The sequence below is a fragment of the Crocodylus siamensis genome, chromosome 3 (assembly GCF_052110815.1).
Source record: "Crocodylus siamensis isolate JL-2025a chromosome 3, ASM5211081v1, whole genome shotgun sequence".
In the NCBI taxonomy this organism is placed as follows: domain Eukaryota; kingdom Metazoa; phylum Chordata; order Crocodylia; family Crocodylidae; genus Crocodylus; species Crocodylus siamensis.
Window position 1 is genome coordinate 30270587 of NC_143397.1, and position 21934 is coordinate 30292520.

Consider the following 21934-nt stretch of genomic DNA (forward strand, 5'->3'; position numbering starts at 1 on the left):
GAGCTGCAGCTTCAGTGGGGTCATCCTGTGCCTCATGCAGCATGACCAGCAGGATGCTCACAGAAATATTGCTGTCCTTGACCTAGTGAGCTACTTGGGCCAGTCAGATGCAGATGACACTGGTGCTTCCTCTGTCTAAGAAGTTTAGCCAGGGCAATGATTGCTGTGACTCCACCAATTGCCATCTCAAAGATCCAAAACCAGCTGGAACAATCAGAGAGATCAGGGAGACTATGATTGGAACAGACTTGTGCCACTGTCTGACCAGGGGCTTTGAATTCTCAGCCATTGTTGGTCAACTAATGAGGGCTTTTTGACTCTCCTGCTCTAGTCCCCACCCCCGCTAGCCAGGCCAGGAAGTCAAACCAGACAAAAAATAGCCCATACAAAGAGACTTGTGTCCATTTCCCTCTGTGAGCCTTAAACCCAACTTGGAGGGAAGAGACAGCAGAAGAAAGCAAGATTTTTAAGACAGACAGCCAGGACACGAGAGGCAAGGGTACTTCAATTAGCACTGTAACTGAAGTTTCCAAGCCTTCTGCCTGGCTTCAGGAACAGAGGTATGGGCAACACAACCCCCAGGGAGTGGAGCAGGGTTGAGCAGGGGCAGTTCCCTAATGGGATGGGATTTCTCTTTCCCAAGCCCCTCCCAGGTGAAAAATAGCCTACACAAAGAGACTGGTGTCTATATCCCTCTTTGAGCCAAACCTGGCTTAGCAGGGGAAAGACACCACAGCAGAGCAAGGCTTTGAAGATGTCATTTGATGTTTATCCCAAAGGACCCCTGAACTGTACATTAAACCCCATCAAAGGCAAAGACACCATTTTATAACTGTGTTGCTCTCCTTATATAGGGCGAGAACAGCATTTACATTTTCTTGTACTGCTGTCCTTTCATTTTTCATTTAACATCAACCTTCATTTAGAATTAGCTCATCTTCATATTTGTGGTAGTGCCAGGTTGAAGATGCAGAGAATTTGAAGTAACTGAAGTTTCCAAGCTTTCTGCCTGGCTCTGGGGACAGAGAAGTAGCCAACATAGCCCCTGGGGAATGAAGGAGAGTCCTATCCAGCTTCATAGAGACCCCAGCCCTGGCTCCACTATGGCAAACCCTGTGCACGGAGCTGGCAGACATCTTTGTCAGTTTAAGAACTACAGTTACAAGCAGTTAATTGAAATTTTCCCACAGTTGCCCCTGGTAGTGTGGAGACTAGTCAGCCAGGTCACGGGGCATGGACTGGTCCAGGAGTAGAGGCTAGGAGGGCTGAGGGAACAAGGCAGGAGGCTTTCCCACCACAGGCCACTCAGTGGAATAACAAGGACTCCAACCATGGCTTTTTCTCCCCATCTCCCACTGCCTGGTGGAGGCACATTTTTCCACCAGCCTCAAGTAACCACTCAGTGCCCCTTACTCCAGCCTATCCCAAGCCCCTAGGAGCAGAGGCAGGAGGCCAAATTGGGCCCCCATAAACTGCGGCTTCCTTCCTCAGGCAGGGGCAGTAGCTCCCCCAAAAGTGACTTCCTCCACTGCTCCCACCTCCCAGTCATGACCAACACCCCCTACACCTCAATCCCAAATCCCAATTTATTAAAAACAAAACAAAAAAAAAAACTTTAATTGATAGTTTACTTGTTTTTAAATTCTTTTCTTTCCCTTTTTTTTCTTTACTACAGTACAAGTCCTGTTTTCTGGCATGAGTGAGAAATGGAGGGTGCCAGTAAACTAAAAATGCCGGTTACCCAAGGCACAGAGGTTTCTGGCCAGACACGGAGCTGGGGGAAGGAGGGGTATTGGTGGCTGCATGTGGAGCAGCAACAGTGAAGGGTGGCAACTGCTGCATGCAAGCTCTCCCCCATGTCTGGCCAGCCAGATGGACATTTCAGTTAATAGAAATGCTGGTTAGTAAAATGCCAGATAACAGGGTTTTTACTACATTATTGTTTATTTTTCAGTGGCTGACTTTCTTCATTTCACCACACTTCCCCCACCCCCATTTCCCTTCTACCTCCCATTTCATTACCCATCCCCATCCAAATTAATTGTCCACTTCCCAGCTTCATGTACCTGCCCCCATCCCATTTCTCCCCACACCCCCACCTAGAGCAGGAATAGAAACTTGTCCACACTCACCAACAACTCACATGTAAAGGTCCTAGTTCAGCCCTTAGGCACCAGCCCTCTAGTAGCCAGTCACAGCTGTGGAGGTGGGGGACAGTCAGAGAATCTTTTTGCCATAACTGCTCCAAACTCAAGCTAGTACTAAAACAGATCAACATTTGAGCAGTACAAATGTTGTGTAACATACAACAAGGCCATACTTGTCATGTCATACCGTATATCAGCTTAATTTTCTATCATTTTAAAATATGAGTTCAATATCTTGTAGCAATGTGTGTTATGTGTGTAAAACAAAAAAAAAAGAAGCCACTATCATATTTCAGTTTACAGTAAGTCCTGCAGTATTATCTAACAGTATAACATTTATCTGTATGTATGAATGGAACAAAATGTTGAAAACAATTTTTGATGAAAGATGACTAGCACTCCTAAAATTCTCTCCCATTTTTCCAAATAATGCTAATCATAATTTGTTAAAGTATTGAAAATGTATTTGCATCCGTAAAGCACATCAGTAAATGTTTCATTCAATTTATCACACTAAAGAAACTGTGTGCTGTTGTTTAAAGAGACATTATAGAAGACTGGTAATTCTTAGGTACACATCTGGCCTGATTTTCAGAAAGGCACCTACAACACCTACCCAAATGTCTATCTCCACAAACAATAACACCAAATTCTGTATAACTGAGTTTCATAGTTTTCATTTTTTGTGATGAGAAAGATAAAGACAATGATTTTGAAAGCACTTCAGTTAATAATATGAATCAATGCAATTATGTCCTAAAGTTGGCGGAATGCAAGCCATTGAATATATTGTTATTGTTAAATGATGTACATAATGGTCCAGTGCTTTAGACAAACTGGTTATCTAGTTTTTCATCAGCCTTTGTACATTTCCTCACTTTACAATCCTTTGCATCTGAAACTTTTACCTTTGACAAGGGTAAAACTTCTGCTTTCCAGCTCCTAATAAAAGTGCACCCACTCTATTATGAAGTGAGTGTTAGGACACAAGACATACTGGCTGTCTTATGTCTTATCAATCATGGTTGATTGATTGGTAACTGGGAACACAGAAGCTTAGCAGCCAGGCCTGCAGCAGTGTCGCCCCTCCCTGCCCCAAGCCACAAGCACCCATGGCACGAGGCTTGCTTGTCTGCAGCTTGAGGTGCAGTTGCCACCAAACCTCTGCACCGATCTTCTTGAAACTTGGCAGGCTTTGTGGCCACAGTAAGAGCTACCAGCTCTGCAGTTTTGACCCCCCTGTGTTGTAACACATAGACGTGACAAGAGTTTTGCTTTCAAGAATTTGAGGTACAGTTGCCCCCAAACCTCTGCACCAACCTTCTTGAAACTTAGCAAGCTTTGTGGACTCAGCATAGGCTACCAACCCTACAGTTTTCACCCTGCCACGTTGTAACACCTAGATGTGACATGAGTTTTGCTTTCAAGAATTTGGGGTGCTGTTTCCCCCAAGCCCCTATACCTATCTTCTTGAAACATGGAAGGGTTTGTCCTCTCTGCAGAGTCTACCGCCCCTGAAAATTTCATCCAAATTGGACAACAAACAATGAAGTTATAGATATTTTATTGTTTCCCCATTATACCCTATGGCCGGATCTCCGAGGCTGAGCCACAGGCCCAAGGGATTTGCCCTGAACTCATTTACTTCCACTTTGCCCTTGCCAGACCCTTTGTGAGCTGTAGCAACAGAAAGCATCCAGCTGGGAGCAGGGATGGAATGGGCACAGTGGCACTGGGCTCCATCCTGCAGCTCTGAAAAGTCAGACGGGGGGTGGGTGCTGAGACCTGGGCTGGTGCCTTCCCTACCCTACCCTGCTGTAGAGCACCTGCCCAGAGAAGCATGACCTGCCGGGGGCCAAAGTATTGACAAGGCACACCAGGCAGGCAGCTGTGGGCGGCAGCAGCCAGTGATGGGCTTTACCAGGCCACGGCAGCCACCAGCATGCAGCATGCAGAAGCACAGGACAGAGGGGGAAAAGGGCACAGGACAGAGCGGGGAAGGGGAGGGTTGACTATTACCTAATAGCTAAGCTCTTCAGACCATGGTGCAGATCCTTGCAGCCTCTCTGCTGACTGCTGTCAGCAGCCTGGGCTCTGTGGTGGCAGAGGCCTGTCTGGAACCTGGGCTACTCGTGGCAGGTAGTGGTGAGACTGCAGGTAGCTGCACCAGAGTCCACAGAGCCTAGGTATTAAGTATTAGTCCCCACCCCTCTCCTCCTCCTCACTCTTCTCTGCCTCCTGCCTTCCTGCCCTCTGGTTCCTGCTGGGGCACCTCAGGGCTTCCCTTCCCTTGCCTTCCCTCCCAGACTGCACCTGGCTAAGTGATAACTGGTAAGCTAGAACCAGTTATCACTGGGGTGGTGTGTTAAACATATAATTGTTTAACTATTCACATCCCTAGATCTAGACCAGAGTGAAAAGCCAGGGTGGCCAGAGCAAGCAACTGTAGCTGTAAGACAATTACTGAACTAAAGTTATGAGCTACTACCTGACTGTCAGGAGACAGAGATCTGGACAAGAGTCAGGAGCAAGAAGCCAGCAGTCAGGAAACAATGAACTAGATCTTGACACACATGTAGCCTGGAGCTAGGAAGAAGGATTCAGAGGTGGCCTAGGAGCCATACACCAGGCAGAAATGTATCTGTCCTATTGACAAGCATGAAAAGGCTGATCCAGGCAGATAACTGGGACCAGGTTGGGGACAGTTAGGCAACTGACAGGCAGTCCCACTTTGGTGACCATAGCCAGCTGGGGGCTAAAGCCTGCCTGCTGCTCTGAGTCCTAACAGGCACTTGAGCACGGGCCTGATGTGATCAACGGAGCCCAAACAATTGGGAAGGTGCCACCTAAAGCAACCAGAAGTTATCCATTGTCTTCGCATACAGTATTGGAGAGAGAGAGGAGTATAGTAATTCATCCTAGAGGTGACATATGTATGGATCATTGTGCCCATGTCTTTTCTGGGAGAAAGAGGCAGCATTTCAGATATTGTTGCTTCCTCTCCATCTAAGCCATGTATTGAGAGCATCCCTTGCTATAGATTAATTTTATTTTGGAAGAATTACTTTTGCTTCTGGTGTGCTAACATCACAAAGATGGAAAAGGCACACATTTGTGCAAGTAATACCATTTGAAGATCAACAGCCAGCCATTTTACTTGTGTTTATTAGTTGCATGGTACCAAAAGCAAAGGCATTAATCTGAAATGATCCATATCTTCCATGTCCTTCACATGCATGGTGTCTGGGTCAGATAAATCTCTATGGAATTTGTATAGTTTAGAATTTAATCCACAGCCTGAACCTTAAAAGCTAAAAGGGATTGTTCAGCATCTGAGAAGGACTTCTTTCACTGGTACGTCTGCTGGTAGTCACTGATAGCTCAGCAAAAAACCCAGAGCTGCTGCAATTTGCTTATTCTTGGTCAGTCATACTGTCATGCTATTTTGGGATGTTTTCTCCTTCTCAGTTGAGGTATTTTCCCATTCTACCCTGGATGAGCTGGCCACAGAGAAACAGGCTGCCAGGGGCCATAGGCTATGAGTGCCAAGCTATCTGCTCTGCAGTAGTATGATAGGGCAAAGCCTGCTTGGCCAGCAGAGCATCTATTGCAGAGCTAGCAGTTCTGCAATAGTATAATAGCACAGTGCCCTGCTTGGGCAATGCGGGCATTGCTAAAGCTGCTAGGCAAGCAGCTGTAGGCTGCCTTGGAGGCCAGTCAAAAAGCCCAATTAGAAACACCTGGGGGTGGTTGGGGAGCCACATGACTGGATGTAGTAGGGCTTGAGAGGTATATAAACCCAGAGCCTGAGCCATAGCAGTCAGCCTGGTTCTGTAGCAACTTGGCAGTGGTGAGATAAAGCCTGGGTTCCTGATATGGCTGGGAACAGCAAGTAAGGAACTGAGGGCTTGCAGGGAGTTAGGGCCCAGGGTGACTAGATTTTGTTTTACAGCCACTGTGCTGAGAGTCTTAGTGCCGCCTTAAGCAGAATGGTGATGCTTATCATTTGAGTTTAATCAGTGGCCTGTATTGGGACTAGCAGGGGAGGCAGGAGGTCCCATTAGTATCCAAGGTTCTGGGCTTAAGGTGCTAATAAGTAGCAACTGTAAAGGGCTGAAGCCTAGGCCAGAGGCCCAAGTGCCCAAGAAGAGTGGAGACAGTGCCAGAAATTCACAGCCCTAGAGGGGTGAGACTAGATCCCTAGAGGGGCAAGAACAGGCCCGGAGGCCCAAAACTAAGGCGGATGAGACAAGGGCTAGTGCCTAATAAACTAAGGTCCTGTGCAGTGGCTCAATGTAACAGGCCCAGCAAGAGCAGGGGGATGGAGGCTGGGAAGGCTTAGGCCCCAACAAGGGAAAGTGATATAACACCTGTGAGTCGTGGACATGGCAGTAGGGGAGGTCAGAGACCACAGAATCGGCCCTTAAGTTATTTTGTCTGGTAGAGTACAGATAGGCTGGGAAGGCCCCACTGGATGACTGAAGACAGGACAGGGATCCTCAGACTTCATGAGGAATTCATAGAGTAGTAGGTCAAAGGCTCATTCTGGAACCTTAGGCAGCCTCCCTTTTCCTAATAAAATAATAACAACAAGTCATGGCAGGTGAGAGGGCAAAAAGGGAGGGTAGCTGGAGACCCAGAGCAGGGCAGGAAACATGAGGTCACCAGATGGCATCAAGGCCACCCCTGGGACTTCATCCTGTCATAAGGGCCTCGTAGAAAACTAATCATCCTACTGCAAGGAACAGAAATTGGGGGTTTTATTGTGCCAGATCTGTGTTTCAAATTGCACAAAATGAAAGAGTGATTTACAGATAAGCTTGATGTTAACCTAAGCAGTAGGTAATCAATTATTATAATAATCTAGAATCCACACTGTTTTTATGTAGTAATATATACAAAAACTATAGTAAAATAAAATGAGAATGCAAAGTCAAATACCCAAAAGTTAATAAATTCAAGAATAAATGTACGTTTTGCCCTCCATAATTTCGTGCCTCATGCAGACATATTACATGGTTTTTAACTACCTGGTCATTTACTATTTTTTCTGTGGAGTCACTTACTCTTTCAGTGTACAGGATGAACACTGTACTTATTTTATGAGCAGCTATTAACTATTTTGTCTCTTTTTCATGTGTGGCCAACTGTCTTCTGTACTGCTCAAGCATAGGTCTGATGACGGAATTTCCTTATGAGCTTTTTCTTTGACGGCCATCAATGTAGTGCCTGACATATCACAAGTATTGATGAATTACAGGGTTCTTATAAAATGTAAAGTGAATTAATCTGGAGAAGAGAAGATTGAGAGGGAATTTGATAAGAGTCTTCAAATATCTGAAGGGTGATCCTAGGCAGTGTGAAGATGGGTTTTTCTCAGTAGCCATTGGGACAGGAGTCAAAGCTACAGCTGAGGAAATTTAGGTTGGAGATTAGGAGGAACTTTCTGACTATGAGTATGATCAAGCTTTGAAATGGGCTACCTAGAGAAGTTCTGGAATTGCCACCTGTGGAAATTTTCAAGAGTAGGTTGGACAGACATTTGACTTAGTTTCATCAGGGATGAACCTGCCCTGAGTGAGGAGCTGAACTAGATAACCCTATAAAGTCCAATCCCTACTTTCTTATGATCCTATGGTTAATATTATACTACTAACTCCCATTTTAGAGAGAGATATACAAGTAGTAATTTTAGGTGCCTAATTTGAGACACCCAATGCCTAACTTTTTCATAAATACTTAGCATTACATGGTACTCCATATGTTTAAAACAGGTGCCACTGATTTTGATTGTAGTACTGATCCCAAGAGTTCAAGTTGTGTATTTTTCATTTCTTGGGTGCCCATGTCATTGCTGCCAGGGAAACATTTGGTTTAAATGACCTGTCTAGCATTATCCTGTGCACTGAATGAGTCCCCATCTTGACATTTAGTCTCAGTCTGTTTGCCAATCAATTTTCAATCACTCCCCCATCTGCCTAGCTCCTTTTTTCCCCACAGTTCTCTTGCCCTGACACTCATTTAACTTCTATTTTTTTCTCCCTACTCCAAACTATAGTAGGCAATATTTCCTGTCCCCCCATGCTCTCATTATTCTTCCCTCAGCTTGTTGTTCAATCTGTGTCTCCTCCCACTGCCACATTCTCTCTTTCCTCCCTGGCCCTTTCTGTAAGTCTCTTTTTCCAGCTATTTCCTGTTCCGTCTTGAGCCCAGCTCCTTGTCAGATCTGCCTCTTCCCAGCACCTCCTCTGCCCACCACTTACCAATGCCAGAATTCTTTCCTAGTCAGTCCCGGTCTCTCATGGATCCTCACTTGAACCCAATAACTGTCTTGCGTCAGCCACAGATCCTTGCCCACCCAGCCCCAATCTTTGTTCCAACTCCCATTCCCTCTGCTAATCCTTTGCCAATTTTCACTCCCAGTACACAAGGCTCCTTGTACCAATCTATTCATTTTGCCTGTGCTTATCCCTCTGCTATTAAATGAAGCAGCTTCTCTAGCAGGCTGGTTGTTTAGACTTCTCTAGCTCCCTTTTTTTTATGTGTGCGCCTAGCCGTAGTCTGGCCAGTAGTAGTTCACAGCTGTAGTTAAAAAGAAAGTTTTGCGCAGCTCTTGGCTAGAGGGTAACCAGTGCAAAATTTTGGGGAACTTAGCTGCCCAACTCCAGTAAGCGTTTAGTGCACATGTGCAAAAAGTGACTTTTTTAGCAGTTCATAATTTGTTCACTTATGGCCAAATTGCCATAGGAATGGCAAAAGGAACACAAAAAGTACATCTTGCCAACTTTTAAGTGCCTGGTGCAGGGCTTGAGAGGTTTTCAAAAAAGAGGTTGCCAGAATTTTTTAGCAGGAGCAAAATAAGGTATATTTCCTTTTTTTTTTCTTTTTTTCTATACGAAAGGTGGAATAATTTTGGCTGAAATTTTCCAAAAGAATTCAAATTCATAGAAAATGTTAGGTGAAGGGTGTTCAAAATTGAGCGAGCAGGCCGCACCTGTGTGACACTATAGCCGAGGGGCTTCTCATGGGTCTGCATTTTGTGGGTGTATTATAATACTAGCCAACGGCCATCAAGAATGATGTGGGGGCAGGGAGGGAAGGGGGATGAGATGGAGTACCACCACTTAACGCCACATGTTGCCACTGTTTTGCCTCTTGTAGGGAGTGGGGTGGTGGAGCTGAGTCACCCTCTGTCCAGTCCTCAGCACAGCTTTGGAATCATGGCGGTACCCCCCCTCATTTGGAGCACTCTGATTGGATGTTTCTGTCAGCCAATCAGAGTGTGAATTAAGCATTATGGACAGACAGACACAGATGTAGGCTTTTATAATATTAGAATAATACGGGACTGGAGACCCTTTCTGCAATTGTAATGCTTTCTTATATATCATATGCCCCAAATAAGACAAGCACCTTATTTTTGGAAGGCATAATGTAGAAGAAGATTTTTTCAGGGGGATAGCTGCATAGAGAAGCATCAGATCCTAATCATCTGCTCTGTCAACCTCTCTTTCCTGCTGAGCAAAAGTTAAAACTTTGGCTGCTGTTGAAGGCCTATCTTCATCTGCGATTCTGAAAACAAGCTTCTGTGAAATAAGAGAGGACAGAGCAGGTATAGCTATCAGACAACATTGCCAAAAGTAAAGTTAATTTGATTAGTGGAACATCAAGACAATTAAACATGAAAAACAATTGTTAACATATGTGGCATGAAGAGCACTGAGCTGTTCATTCAATTGACTCCCTCAGCTGTGCAGAAAAGCTGCTGCTGGGCAGTTGGTTTTAAACTTTCAGTAGAGCAGGTATCAAAGCAGGGTGCTTCTATTCTTGTGCAAAAAATCAGCTTCCCTGCTTGAGACATGAACCCCACTTTTGGAAGACTAATTTTTGAGGCAACAGTGGGCATGATATATGAGTAAATATGGTACTAATTTTGCTGATTTTTCTCCTGAATTTTCAAATTATGGAATTTCAAGCACATTTATGAAGAGCAAATGCTTCTGGAAAAAGGTCAGTGATAATACCCTTATCAGAGGTTGACTGTGACACTAATGAAACAAGAAGAGTACTTGGAAAGGAAGAAGGTGATTAGGAACAGTCAGCATGGATTCACCAGGGCAAGTCATGCCTGATCAAACTGATTGTCTTCTATGATGAGAAGAGTGGCTCTGTGGATGTGGGATGAGCAGTGGATGTTATGTACCTTGCCTTTAGCAAAACTTTTGATACAGTCTCCAACAACATTCTCACAAGCAAGCTAAGGACGTGTGAGTTGGATGAATGGACTGTAAGGTGGACAGAAAACTGGCTGGATCATTGGACTTAGGGGATAGTAATTAATTATTCAATGTCTAGCCGGCAACCAGTATCAAGTGGAGTGCCCCAGAGGGTAGGGCTAGGATTCAGAGAGACCTTGACAAATACAAGGAATGGACCAAACGTAATCTCATGAAGTTTAATGAGGAGAAATGTGAAGTCCTGCACTTAGGATGGAACAGTCCCATGCAGGGGTACAGCTGGGGGTTGACTGGCTAAGCAGCAACTCTGCAGAAAAGGACCTGGGAGTTGCAATGGACAATAAGCTGAATATGAGCCCACTGTGTGCCCTTCTTATGAAGAAGGCTAACAGAATACTGGGCTGCATTGGTAGGTGTGTTGCCAATAGGTTAAGGGCAGTGATTCTTCCCCTCTTCTGCACTAGTGAGGCCACATCTGGAGTATTGTGTCCAGTTTGGGATTCCCCAATACAGAAAGGATGTAGACAAATTGGAGAGAATCCAGCAGAGAGCAGGTTCAGGGGCTGGGACACGTGACTTCTCAGGAGAGGCTGAGGGAACTGGGCTTCTTTAGTCTGATGAAGAGGAGACTGAGAGGGGATTTAATAGCAGCCTTCAACTACCTGAAGGGTGGTACCAAAGAGGATGGAGTGAGACTGTTCTCAGTGGTGTCAGATGACAGAACAAGGAGCAACAAAGTTTAGGACATATTAGGAAAGAACTTTCTCACTAGCAGGGCCTAGGTTACCCAGAGAGGTGGAATCTCCATCCTACACCCAGCTAGACAAACCTTGGCTGGGATGACTTAATGGGGATGGTCCTGGTTTCTCAGGGGGTTGGACTACATGACCTCCTGAGGTCCCTTTTGACCCTAATTTTGTATGATTCTATGGAAGTAGAATATCCAAATACAATAATAGTGTTGTGATTGATATTTTTAAGGTAAAAATCCTGGGCTCTTATGTCTATTGATTACTCCTGTAACCATATATAACTACACAGAATGAATTTCTTCAGTCTTCTTTCCTTCATTCAGCCATTATTGGTTAAGGGTCAATCTATTTACTGTTGTGTCAAGATCTAGAAAGTTTCTGTTTTATTGCAGTTATGGACTGTGTTCAGGAATGGCTAGTATTAAAGGAAAATGCATGCTAATTACAATGCCAAAGTTTTATTCAAAGCTTGCAAGTGAAGGTGGAATAGGGCAAGTGAGAACACTGCTGATTTAACTCAATGTGTCATGATCAATGAAGAGAAAAACAAAACTGGTTCTCAGCTTTACAACAGTTACTTAGATTTTACCAAGACTGTACAAGTTACGTCTTTGTATGCCTCCCCTCCTCCCCACACTGCCCCCTTCTGTGATCAAGGTTATACAGGCATCTTTGGAATGCTAGAACTCCCTAAAAATAATATATTCTAGATCCTCTCTTTGCCTCTGGTGTGAAGTCCTATATTTTTACTGATGTGTTGTGCATACTTGTAAGCCTGTGTATATTTTACAGGAAATTTGGAATATGCTCAGATAACTGACGATAATATTTTTTTCTAAAGTTATTATTTAAGGCTAAGTTTTGCATAACTCCTTTTTGTTATATTCATTATTCACTTCCAACAGAAAATGGACACCCAGATTTGACTGATTCCATCTAGTAGCAATGTAATGTGGAATAATAGAATAAGTAGGGCTTGTAAGGGACCTCAGGAAGTCATCTAGAGTTATTTTTACCTTGCCTGTTTTAGATAGTAGTAGAAATATCTTTAATTATTTGAGGAAATGTGTAATATTAATGCTTAAAATTAAGCATAGTGATTATGGTATTGGACCTTCCTCTCTCAACCCAAGGCATACAAACACATTGCAGGCCATACTTTTCCCTGCTTTTCTAAAATACAGCAATGCTGCATTGATTTTTACTAACTCAGTTTCTATGAAAGCCAGTTCTCAGTAGGTAACTCAGGGACCAGGGACTTGGGGACCAGCTCAATACACAGGACCTAGCTACTACATAATGACTTAAAATCTTTAAATCTGCAGGTCTAGATGCCCTCCACCCAAGGGTGTTGAGGCAGCTGGCAGGGGTCATCGCAGAGCCCTTGGCCAGGCTGTATGAGCATTCATGGTCATCTGGCCAGGTGCTGGGATATTGAAAACTGTCTAATGTGGTCCCAATTTTCAAGAAAGGGAGGAAGGAGGACCCAAGTAACTATAGGCCTATAAGCCTCACCTCGGTGCTCGGGAAGATCTTGGAGAGAATCATCAAGGAGCACATCTGTGGGAGACCAGCAGGGGAGATCATGCTCAGGGGCAATCAGCATGGGTTCATCAAAGGCAGGTTCTGCCTGACCAACCTGATTGCCATTTATGATCAAGTAACTAAATCTTTGGATGATGGTGTTGCCGTGGACGTAGTCTTTCTAGACTTTAAGAAGGCCTTTGACACTGTCTCTCACCCAGTCCTCATCAATAAATTAAATGACTGTGGCATTGATGGGTAAAAAATTGGCTGATGGGGCACAGAGTGTAGTGGTGGACGGGTTGTACTCAACCTGGTGAGACATGAGGAATGGGTTCCCCCAGGGCTCGGTTCTTGGGCCCGCACTGTTTAACATCTTCATCAGCAACTTGGATGAAGGGGTGGAAAGCACACTGTCCAAGTTTGCTGATGACATAAGATGTGGGGCAAGGTGAACACACTTGAAGGGAGAGAGAGGCTGCAAATAGATTTAGACAGACTACAAAAATGGGCAGACGAGATTAGGATGGGGTTCAACATAGATAAATGCAGGGTGCTGCACCTTGGGAGAAGGAATCCACAGCATACATACATGCTGGGGAGTTCACTGCTTGAAAGCACAGAGGCAGAATGGGATCTTGGAGTAATTATTGACTCCAAGATGAGCATGAGCCGCCAATGCCAGACCGCAGCCAGCAAGGCCAGCCATACCTTGTCATGCATCCAAAGGTGCATCTCAAGACGATCCAGAGAGGTGATACTCCCCCTCTATGTGACTTTGGTCAGGCCGCAGTTGGAGTACTACATCCAGTACTGGGCGCTGCACTTTAAAAAGGATGTGGCCAACGTGGAGAAGGTTCAGAGGAGGGCCACCCGCTTGGTGAGAAGGCAGCAGGACAGGCCCTATGAGGACAGACTTGAGGCATCTGAACCTGTTCAGCTGCAGCAAGAGGAGGGTGAGGGGGAACCTGGTGGCTGCCTACAAACTCATCAGGGGAAATCAACAGCAAATAGGTGGAGTCCTTTTCTCCTCAGCACCACCTGGGGTAATAAACTGATGGAGAATAGGTTTAGATTAGAGATCAGAAGGCAATATTTTACAGTTAGGGTGGCCAAAATCTGGAACCAACTTCCCAGAGAAGTGGTCCTCACCCCTACCTTGGGCAAATTCAAGAGGTTGGATCACCTGTCTGGGGTCTTGTGAACTCAGCATTCATTTCTGCCTGTGGCAGGGGGTCAGGCTAGATGATCTGTTCAGGTCCTTCCTGACCCTAGCTACTATGAAACTATGACTTAACAAGCATCAATTAGCACCTACAAAACTAGGCTAAGGAGAGGAAAGAATCAATACAGACAATCAACTGCCCCAAGACAGAGACAGTCTTGGAAGGAGTTTTGTCTGTCGGTAGCTAGGGGTGCAGGCCCCAGAACCCCCCTGCACCGATCTACTCCACAGCTGGCAGGAGTCACAGCAGGGGCCACCATCCCTGCAGCTGTCACCCTGCTGTGCCTTAACATGCGCAGTGTCACCCATGACACGAGTTTTGCTTCTCTGCAGCTTAAGGTGCAGTTCCCCACGAACCCCTGCACCGATTTCCTTGAAACTTGGCAGGCTTTGTGGCCTCAGTAAGCGCTACCAGCCCTGCAGTTTTGACCCCATATTGTAACACATAGGCATGACGTGAGTTTGGCTTTCAACAATTTGGGGTACAGTTCCTCCCAAACCCCAGCACTGATCTTCTTGAAACTTTGCAGGTTTCATGCTCTCAGCAGAAGCTACCATCCCTGCAAGCTTCATCCAAATGGGACAAAAAACAAGAACGTTATAAATATTTCATTGATTCCCCCTTATACCCTATGGCTGGATCTCCGAGGTGGCTCCAAAGCTTCAGAGCTGCTTCAGCTGGTTTGAGGCAGAAACCCGGTCCAGAGCTCCAGATTGGATCGCGGCCATTCGAAATGGCCAGATCTGAAGCTGGATTGGATCACTGCCGATTCACACAGGCCTAATAGCAAGGAGTACAAAAGTGTAGATGCTTGTAGAAGCACATAAGGAGGTTTGTGTGGAATACTTTACTACCAGTCACCTACCAGGTCTACCCTCTTCTTCACCCTTGCAGTAGTGGTGAAAAACCATGGTAAGGATGGAAGTTAGTAACCAGTATCTTTGAAGAATACTCAGCCAGACGGATGCAGCAAGGGAGAATTAAAAAAACCCAACCTCCACTTTCCAGGAGCTAACAAAGAAAGAAGTACAGATTGTGCAGCAGACAAGCATCCCAGAGGTATACAATAGCCCATTCATCTCAGTATTTTTTAGATGAATTTTAGTATTTTTTAGATGAATTTTAGATGAATTTTAGTATTTTTTTAGATGAATCAGGGCACTGCATGTACATGAATACAAACACAAGATCTCTGAGAGGAATAAAATCACCCTTTCATCTCAATAAGCGTTCTCCTCCCCCCAGTCCCAAAGTCTAACTTGGCTTCTGCTATGAAATACCAATTTTGGAATAATATTGCCATCCTTGTAGGTGTTAAAAGAATTTAAACATTTAATATTAGTTAGTTGGCAAAGGACTGTATTTCAGGAAACCCTTCACCAAATTAATCCCTATTTTAGCACATGGATATGCAAAATAATCTCACTACTTTCCAAACTATTTGATCTTTTTGAAAATTAAAACAAATTTAATTTAGTTTAATTTAGTGGGGAGCTATATGTTGGTAATTCGTTGATCAACTGCTCCCATTTTAGCAATCCTCATTCTACCCATTGGCTTGATTTGGCAAAGAATTGTTAATGGGAAATAGCCCTATGATACTTTAAGTACGATTCTCATTTGAACACAGAATAATAAATATCTGGTGGGAGTGGGCGGGCGGAGGATTGGTAAAAGTATCATTTTAAAATGTTTTAGTTTGTAAACTGTTTGAATTGTCTATCACAGTTTGTGCTGGGAATGTCATTTGGAGTTTGAAAACAATTCTGAAATAGGCTACTACAAAAGTTTTTCTAGGATCTGCTATTGATCTCCTTTTCACAGGATCTATAGGACTCTGATGCCAGACACAGACGTTACACTTTTACTGGTATACTTGATGGGAAACTGGTCTATACCCATAAAAGAACATAAGATCAACATACATAACTGGTTTAAAAATGGCAGAACTCTAAGATTTACATCCTGCAATAAAGGATGATTGTGTTTTCTGTTTGCTACCAATCTAAACTACGCTGCTTACACAAAACTGCATAACTTAGCTTAATTCCATCTTCAGATTTTTTAATGTCTATACCTAGCCTGAGAGGTGACACCAATACATTTTTTTTCCTGTATAGCTTGGAATAACTAATTGTAGTAAGCTGCAATTTCTGTCCATGTTTATTTTTCATAATTCAACATTCTGATTTTCTGTGTTCACTTACAGCAATGGCCCAGTTCCTAATTACTCTAAGTTAATCTTATGCCATTACTCAGAACTGGGGTTACTATATTATGTGTTGTGCTATATGTGCTTCCTAATACTCTACAACCATTTTTATCATACTTATACTGAGTTTAAGCTACTTGTTTTTCATTGATCATGCTCTATTCTATTGTTCTCTCAATCCTCAGTCATATTGTTCAGCAAAAGAGTGAAGAGAATGGAGCATGATTTCGTTAACAAAATGCTGCTGCTTACCAAAAAATTTCCTTCTAGTTAACTACTGCTATTTTTCTTGACAATGCCTCCAAAGTACAATTTGAGCACGCTTGTAGAATTTAGAGCACTTTGAAATGCCAGCTCTTATAACTAATACTTTGCTTTCAGGTGAAAACTTCCAGAATGGGTTTTTGCAGAATGTAGGCTGAGCACAGCTAATGGGCAAACTACAGAGAAAGGAACTAAGGGCAGAAGAACTCATAGAGCATGGGTAGTATAGCTCCTTTGGTATAGTGGCTACACCACGTACCCTTAAATCATTTAGGGTATGTCTCTCTCTCTCTCCCTTTCTACATACACACACATACACACATACACACCTATTTGTGTGTGTGTATGTATGTATGTATATGTATATATAGAAGGTAGTACGGTACCAAAATGCATTTATGTATACGTACATATAGAACATAGGACTGTACCAGAAGGTAGGACTGTACCTGAACTAGTTCATTAGCTAAGGAACCAGAAATAGTATAGCCACTTTGGTGTGATGCTGTGCCTGAGTTCATTAGCTCTGCTGAGTAAGAGGGATTACTAGTGCCATGGTTCAGTACCATGCTGATATGGCTATATCGCTCCTAGTTTTGGAGCTACAGTTTTCTCTGCATGCACAATCCCGTGCTTTGTAGAGTCTAGTATGCAAGTGCATTCACTGGTAACTTGGGGTAACTCTCCATGATACCAACATGTAGACATCCTTACTGTAACATTAAGTTATCTGCTTTGGCTTGCAACTAGGAAGCTCAGTTCTGCCATTCATAACCAAATTATACTTGGTCCCATTAACTTGGTTCAAGTAATGCTGCAGAGTCATCTTCTACCATGAAATCTCTGCCTTTAGAGCACTCAAAATTGATTATGTTTTGTAAGTAATCAGCACTTGATTTACTGAAAACTGGGATGCCATAATCATGTTTAGGTTTAACTCCTTGCGATTACAGAAACTTGTATTTAGCAGTTTTTTCCAGATAAAGAGTTAAACCCCAGTGTTTGGCTTCCTATACATCACAAGAGGCTAAATTTTACATTCAGATGATCCTAGCAGGCAGTCCATATCCTATGCTCTAGAGGATGGGGAAAAAAACCAATAAAACAAAACCAAAGTCCCAGCTGATCAAAGATAAAGTTCCCTTTCAGCTGAGAATCTGGCAACTGGTTTGAACCTGAGTACATGAGTATGGATTACTGGTATCATCCTAGTCACTGCTTCAACTGTGACTAGAGGAAAGCAAAAAAAAAAAAATATATATATATATATATGAAAAAAATTGGTGAATGACACAAAACTGTCAAAATAAAAAGTTGTCTGTTTTAGGACCAAAATGTTGAGACATATTCCAGATTCAATACTGCTCAGCTGCTTATGAGAAGGGCCACACTCTTTCTTGCAGTAGCAGCAGCTGTAGTTAAGTGAGAAATAATACTGAGAACTCTCTAGAAGACTGTCTGTCTCTGTTCAGCCAGGAAGGAGCAGTGGTTCAATTCAGAGATGAGTGCTAGCAGAAAGAAATGTCATGTGGTCCCCAGAGGGTATACACAGTTCTCAAACAAAAGATGGCTAAAGGGAACTCCTTTTCCAATTCTAAAAATAACAGAAATAGGGATAGTTGGGTCTTAATCATTGCAGTGCTGGCCCATCCCCTTTTAATGAAACCTTGAAAAGGGTATTTTTATTTTCCTGTCACTACATGGTCATACAGTACTTTTGTTTGCCCAGCTATAATGAAAACTTTTTGTGCAGGCCAGTTGAAAAATGCATGCTTTCCAATGTGTCTAAAAGATGTCACATAGCAGATTCAAGAATACAGCAGAATGCAAAGACAAGCCAGTCAGCATCCTGGTGACACACTCCTATTATAGTAATTACATTTTTGAAGATATGTCACTATTTTGTCAGGAAAGCTGCACAATAAGGTTGCTTATCATTTAAGATGTTACTTGATGTCAGCAACTACTTGTCTGTATGACTGACAGCTTTACTCAATGGACTTCTGAAATGCACTGCAGTGAAATATATATCTAACCTTACAACCAAAAACAATACACAGTGATACATTTCTGTAATACTACACAACATTTAAGCAATTATTTGAGATTCAGCATGCTTCAAAAGCCAGTTGTTTCATAGGATTCTTGGAGAGGGCTGAAAGTATGTTCTCTAGAATGATTTATGGTAGAATTTTTATTTAATTTTTTTGTGGGTGGGTGGCTTACATCATCTTAGGAATAAGTCTTTTAAAAATTAAACAGACAAGGAGGTGTGTTAAAGAAAAAAAGGAGCACTCAGAAGTTTCACATTTGTGCTCATTTCAATTTGAAATCTCTGAAATCTCATTTCAGTTTTCTTTTGATCATTTTGAAAAGGAATTCTTCTGTTTCTTCAGGAACAGAACTTACTGGGATTTCCAATGAAGTGGGTTTTTGCTGGATGATGCTGATTTATCTAACCTGAATTATTTTGCTGGAAAGTTTCCTTTGTTGGCTTTTAAACTCAAATTCTAGAAATGGCATTCTTCTTCTGCTTCTCTGACTTGGATCTGTCCAGCTCTTTCTATTCTGCCTTCCCTTCCTTTTCACAGAATGATGGTCTCAGTAAATGGTGAGTGACTCATTTTAGTTCTGCATCTACTTTTCTTTCTAATAAGAATGTGAGCTAGGAAAAAAGTCTTTAAAAGAACTGTATATCAAACCCACAGAGACTGAGTTGAGTGAAATACAGTCAAGAATGTTTAAGCATTCTTACCATGCTTGAATGCATGTAATGGCCTTCACTGACCTGTGATTCAATCGAGAGAGGACTTGTGGAAGAACCTGATGAGATTCGGATGCCCACCAAAATTTGTTACCATTATCATATTTCTTCATGACTTCTTCCAAATCCAAGATAACCAACACCTCCATTTCTGATCTTCAATTCACTAACAACTGTGTTGTGAGTACCCACTCAGTTAAAGAGCTCTAGGGCACTCTTATTTGCTTCTCTGAAGCATATGAAATGCTTGGAATCACTGTCAACTTCATGAAAACCCAGATACTTTACCAACCTGACCCAAATGAATGAGCTGCTCTTCCACTTATTACAATTAGAAGGTAATCCTTGAATAAGGTTGAAAATGTCCCCCTCCTTTCTTAAAAAGTAAACATAGATGATGATACGCAGCACCAGATAAAATCTGCCAGTGGACATCTTCAAAATCATGTCTTTGATGAGCATGACATCAAGATCCAAACCAAATGTCTTGTATATAGGCTGTTGTAATCCATACCCTGTTGTATGGGAGTGAAAATTGGATGCCATATTGGAAACACTTGAAAGCTTTGGATATTACTTTCAACAATGTTTTCAGAAAATCCTCCATATCAATTGGAAGGATAGGAGAATGAACACCAGGGTTCAAGCAAAAACTACACCAGCTCCATTGGAGGAGTAGCACAAATACAACCACATTTTATCCTTAATGTAGCAGTTCACATGCACACAGACACATACACACACACAATGTTTCCTGATGTAAATCCTCTAGGTTTTCTCATTGTTTTCTTAGAAAAATTCCAGTGGGAATATTCTTTGAGTAAAATCGGCAGAAGAGACTAGACAAGGTCTTCATGATTTAAGACTAAAGGACTAGAAGGGCTTTCCTGGGCTATACAGTCTAGTCCCCTGATTTCACAGGAACCATTCATTCCAAACAGCCTAGAAAACACGACCTTGTACCAATATTGTCCTTTAACTTAAATAGCTTTTATCCTTCTCTTATATATTCATCCCCAAATATACTTATAAAGAGTAATGATATTCACTCTAACCTTGTTTTGCTAAACTAAACAAGCCAGATCCTAATTCATGCCAAAAGATTTTCATTTATGTAACTGAGGGCAAAACTGGGTTATACATAGGTAAGAGGCCTTATCAACAACCCTCTGAAAATGCTTGCTAAATCTCACAGTATGGGCATGCATATATTTTAAAAGGAGAACATTTCAGAAGGGCAGTAGCTTTTACGTTTTAATTATTATTTGTGGGAAGCTGGGAACAATACAAGAACAGCAAAACTTCTCCAACTTTAACACAGCTACATCAACTAAGCACTGAACGAAGCAGAGTTAAAGTTGAAGTGACTGTGGTATTTGTATAGTTCCCAGCTGGTCCGCAAGAAACAATAAGCATAATAGCTTCTGCGTTTTGGAATAGTCTCTTTTTGAAACAGCTCCAACCATAAAGGCACCTATACCCTCAGTGAATTTCCTTTCTCGTGTCTTGCTAAGAAAATGAGGATTGATAGGTAAAGACGACCTTAAAACTGAAATATTTCTGGATTGGCTCAGACTTGGAAAATTACTATAATTGTGACTTGGTAGCTAGTGTTATAAAACATACTTCAAATTAGTAGTCAACCATCCAAAAAAAAAAGAGGAAACCTTGAATTTAAGTGTATCACAATGCAGTGTATTGCATTTACTGTTTCATTAAAGCTTTAAACTAACAGTTTACAAATAATCAAAAAGAACATTTGGAAACACAATGAAAAATGAACAATACTTACAACCATACCATTTAGGGACACCCAGCAATCTGGTGGGAAATCCTGAAGTAAAGGTACTAAGAACTGAAGACAACCATCCCAGTGGCATAGAAGCAGCATCATTCCAATCAGGTTAAAGATTCTCACCACAGCACTTGCCAGATCATATGTCATATGGAAAATCTGCAGAAAAAAATCAGAAGTGATTTATGTGATTAAAATCAGGTCATATAACTCATTTTCTTCTCATACAAACAGACCAAAGAAGAGTAAGCAGTCCTGTACACAATCATATCACCATATGTCTTATATACTTTGCACTCCTATAGGATCTGAAAGTGCTTTACGAATAGTAATACTAATGCATGGGGAAAGACGATCCACAAAAAACAGCATTTAAGTATAGAGGAGCCCTCTCAAGTGACAAGAAAACACTGAAGAGACTACTTAGGTGACTAAATCAAATGCCTAAGTCACATGATGAAAGACATGTCTACATGCTAAACTAATGCTGTTCCATATGGTTTCCTCCTTAACTAGAAGCAGCAGAGCTGCATTAGATTTCAGGAGGTGTGTGTACATGAAACAGAGGCCATAAATGAAAGCGGTGGATTTTTAAAAACACTGTTTCAAATTAGCCAAGTAAAGCCTCGTGTCATGCACATGCCCATGCACTTGCCTGCCTCTTGGTGGTGGGGAGGGGAGGGTGAGCTGCCAGTGGGAAGAGCAGTCCCTGGGCTGGCGGGGGCTGGTGCTTCCCTCCGCAGCAGCAACGGCCCCCTTTCAGGCAGCACCCGCCCGGAGACACCTGGCTTGGGTGGTCCCAGGGGGCACCACAGCTGTGGAGGGAAGCACCAGGCCCTCACACAGCACAGGCAGACAGGCAGGCTCCAGGAACAACAGCAAAAAAGATCTCTGCTTTTTTTTTCTTGGGCAGAGCCTGCCTTCCTGGGATGCTGTTAGGCTGCCTGCATGGGCTTCCTGCAGAGCCCCTGAGCTGCACGGAGCTTGGTGGTTCACTCCACAGCTGTAAAGCA

The 21934-nt window shown here is 42.9% G+C and overlaps 1 protein-coding gene across 1 annotated transcript in view; it reads right to left on the reverse strand.

Annotated features, from left to right (window-relative positions):
• The window catches only part of HCN1 (hyperpolarization activated cyclic nucleotide gated potassium channel 1), a 316701-nt gene that overhangs the window by 118149 nt on the left and 176618 nt on the right, over positions 1–21934 (reverse strand). The window contains exon 3 of the mRNA XM_090037188.1: positions 20919–21080. Coding sequence (XP_089893314.1) covers positions 20919–21080 — 162 coding nt within the window. The remainder of the gene's footprint in view (positions 1–20918; positions 21081–21934) is intronic.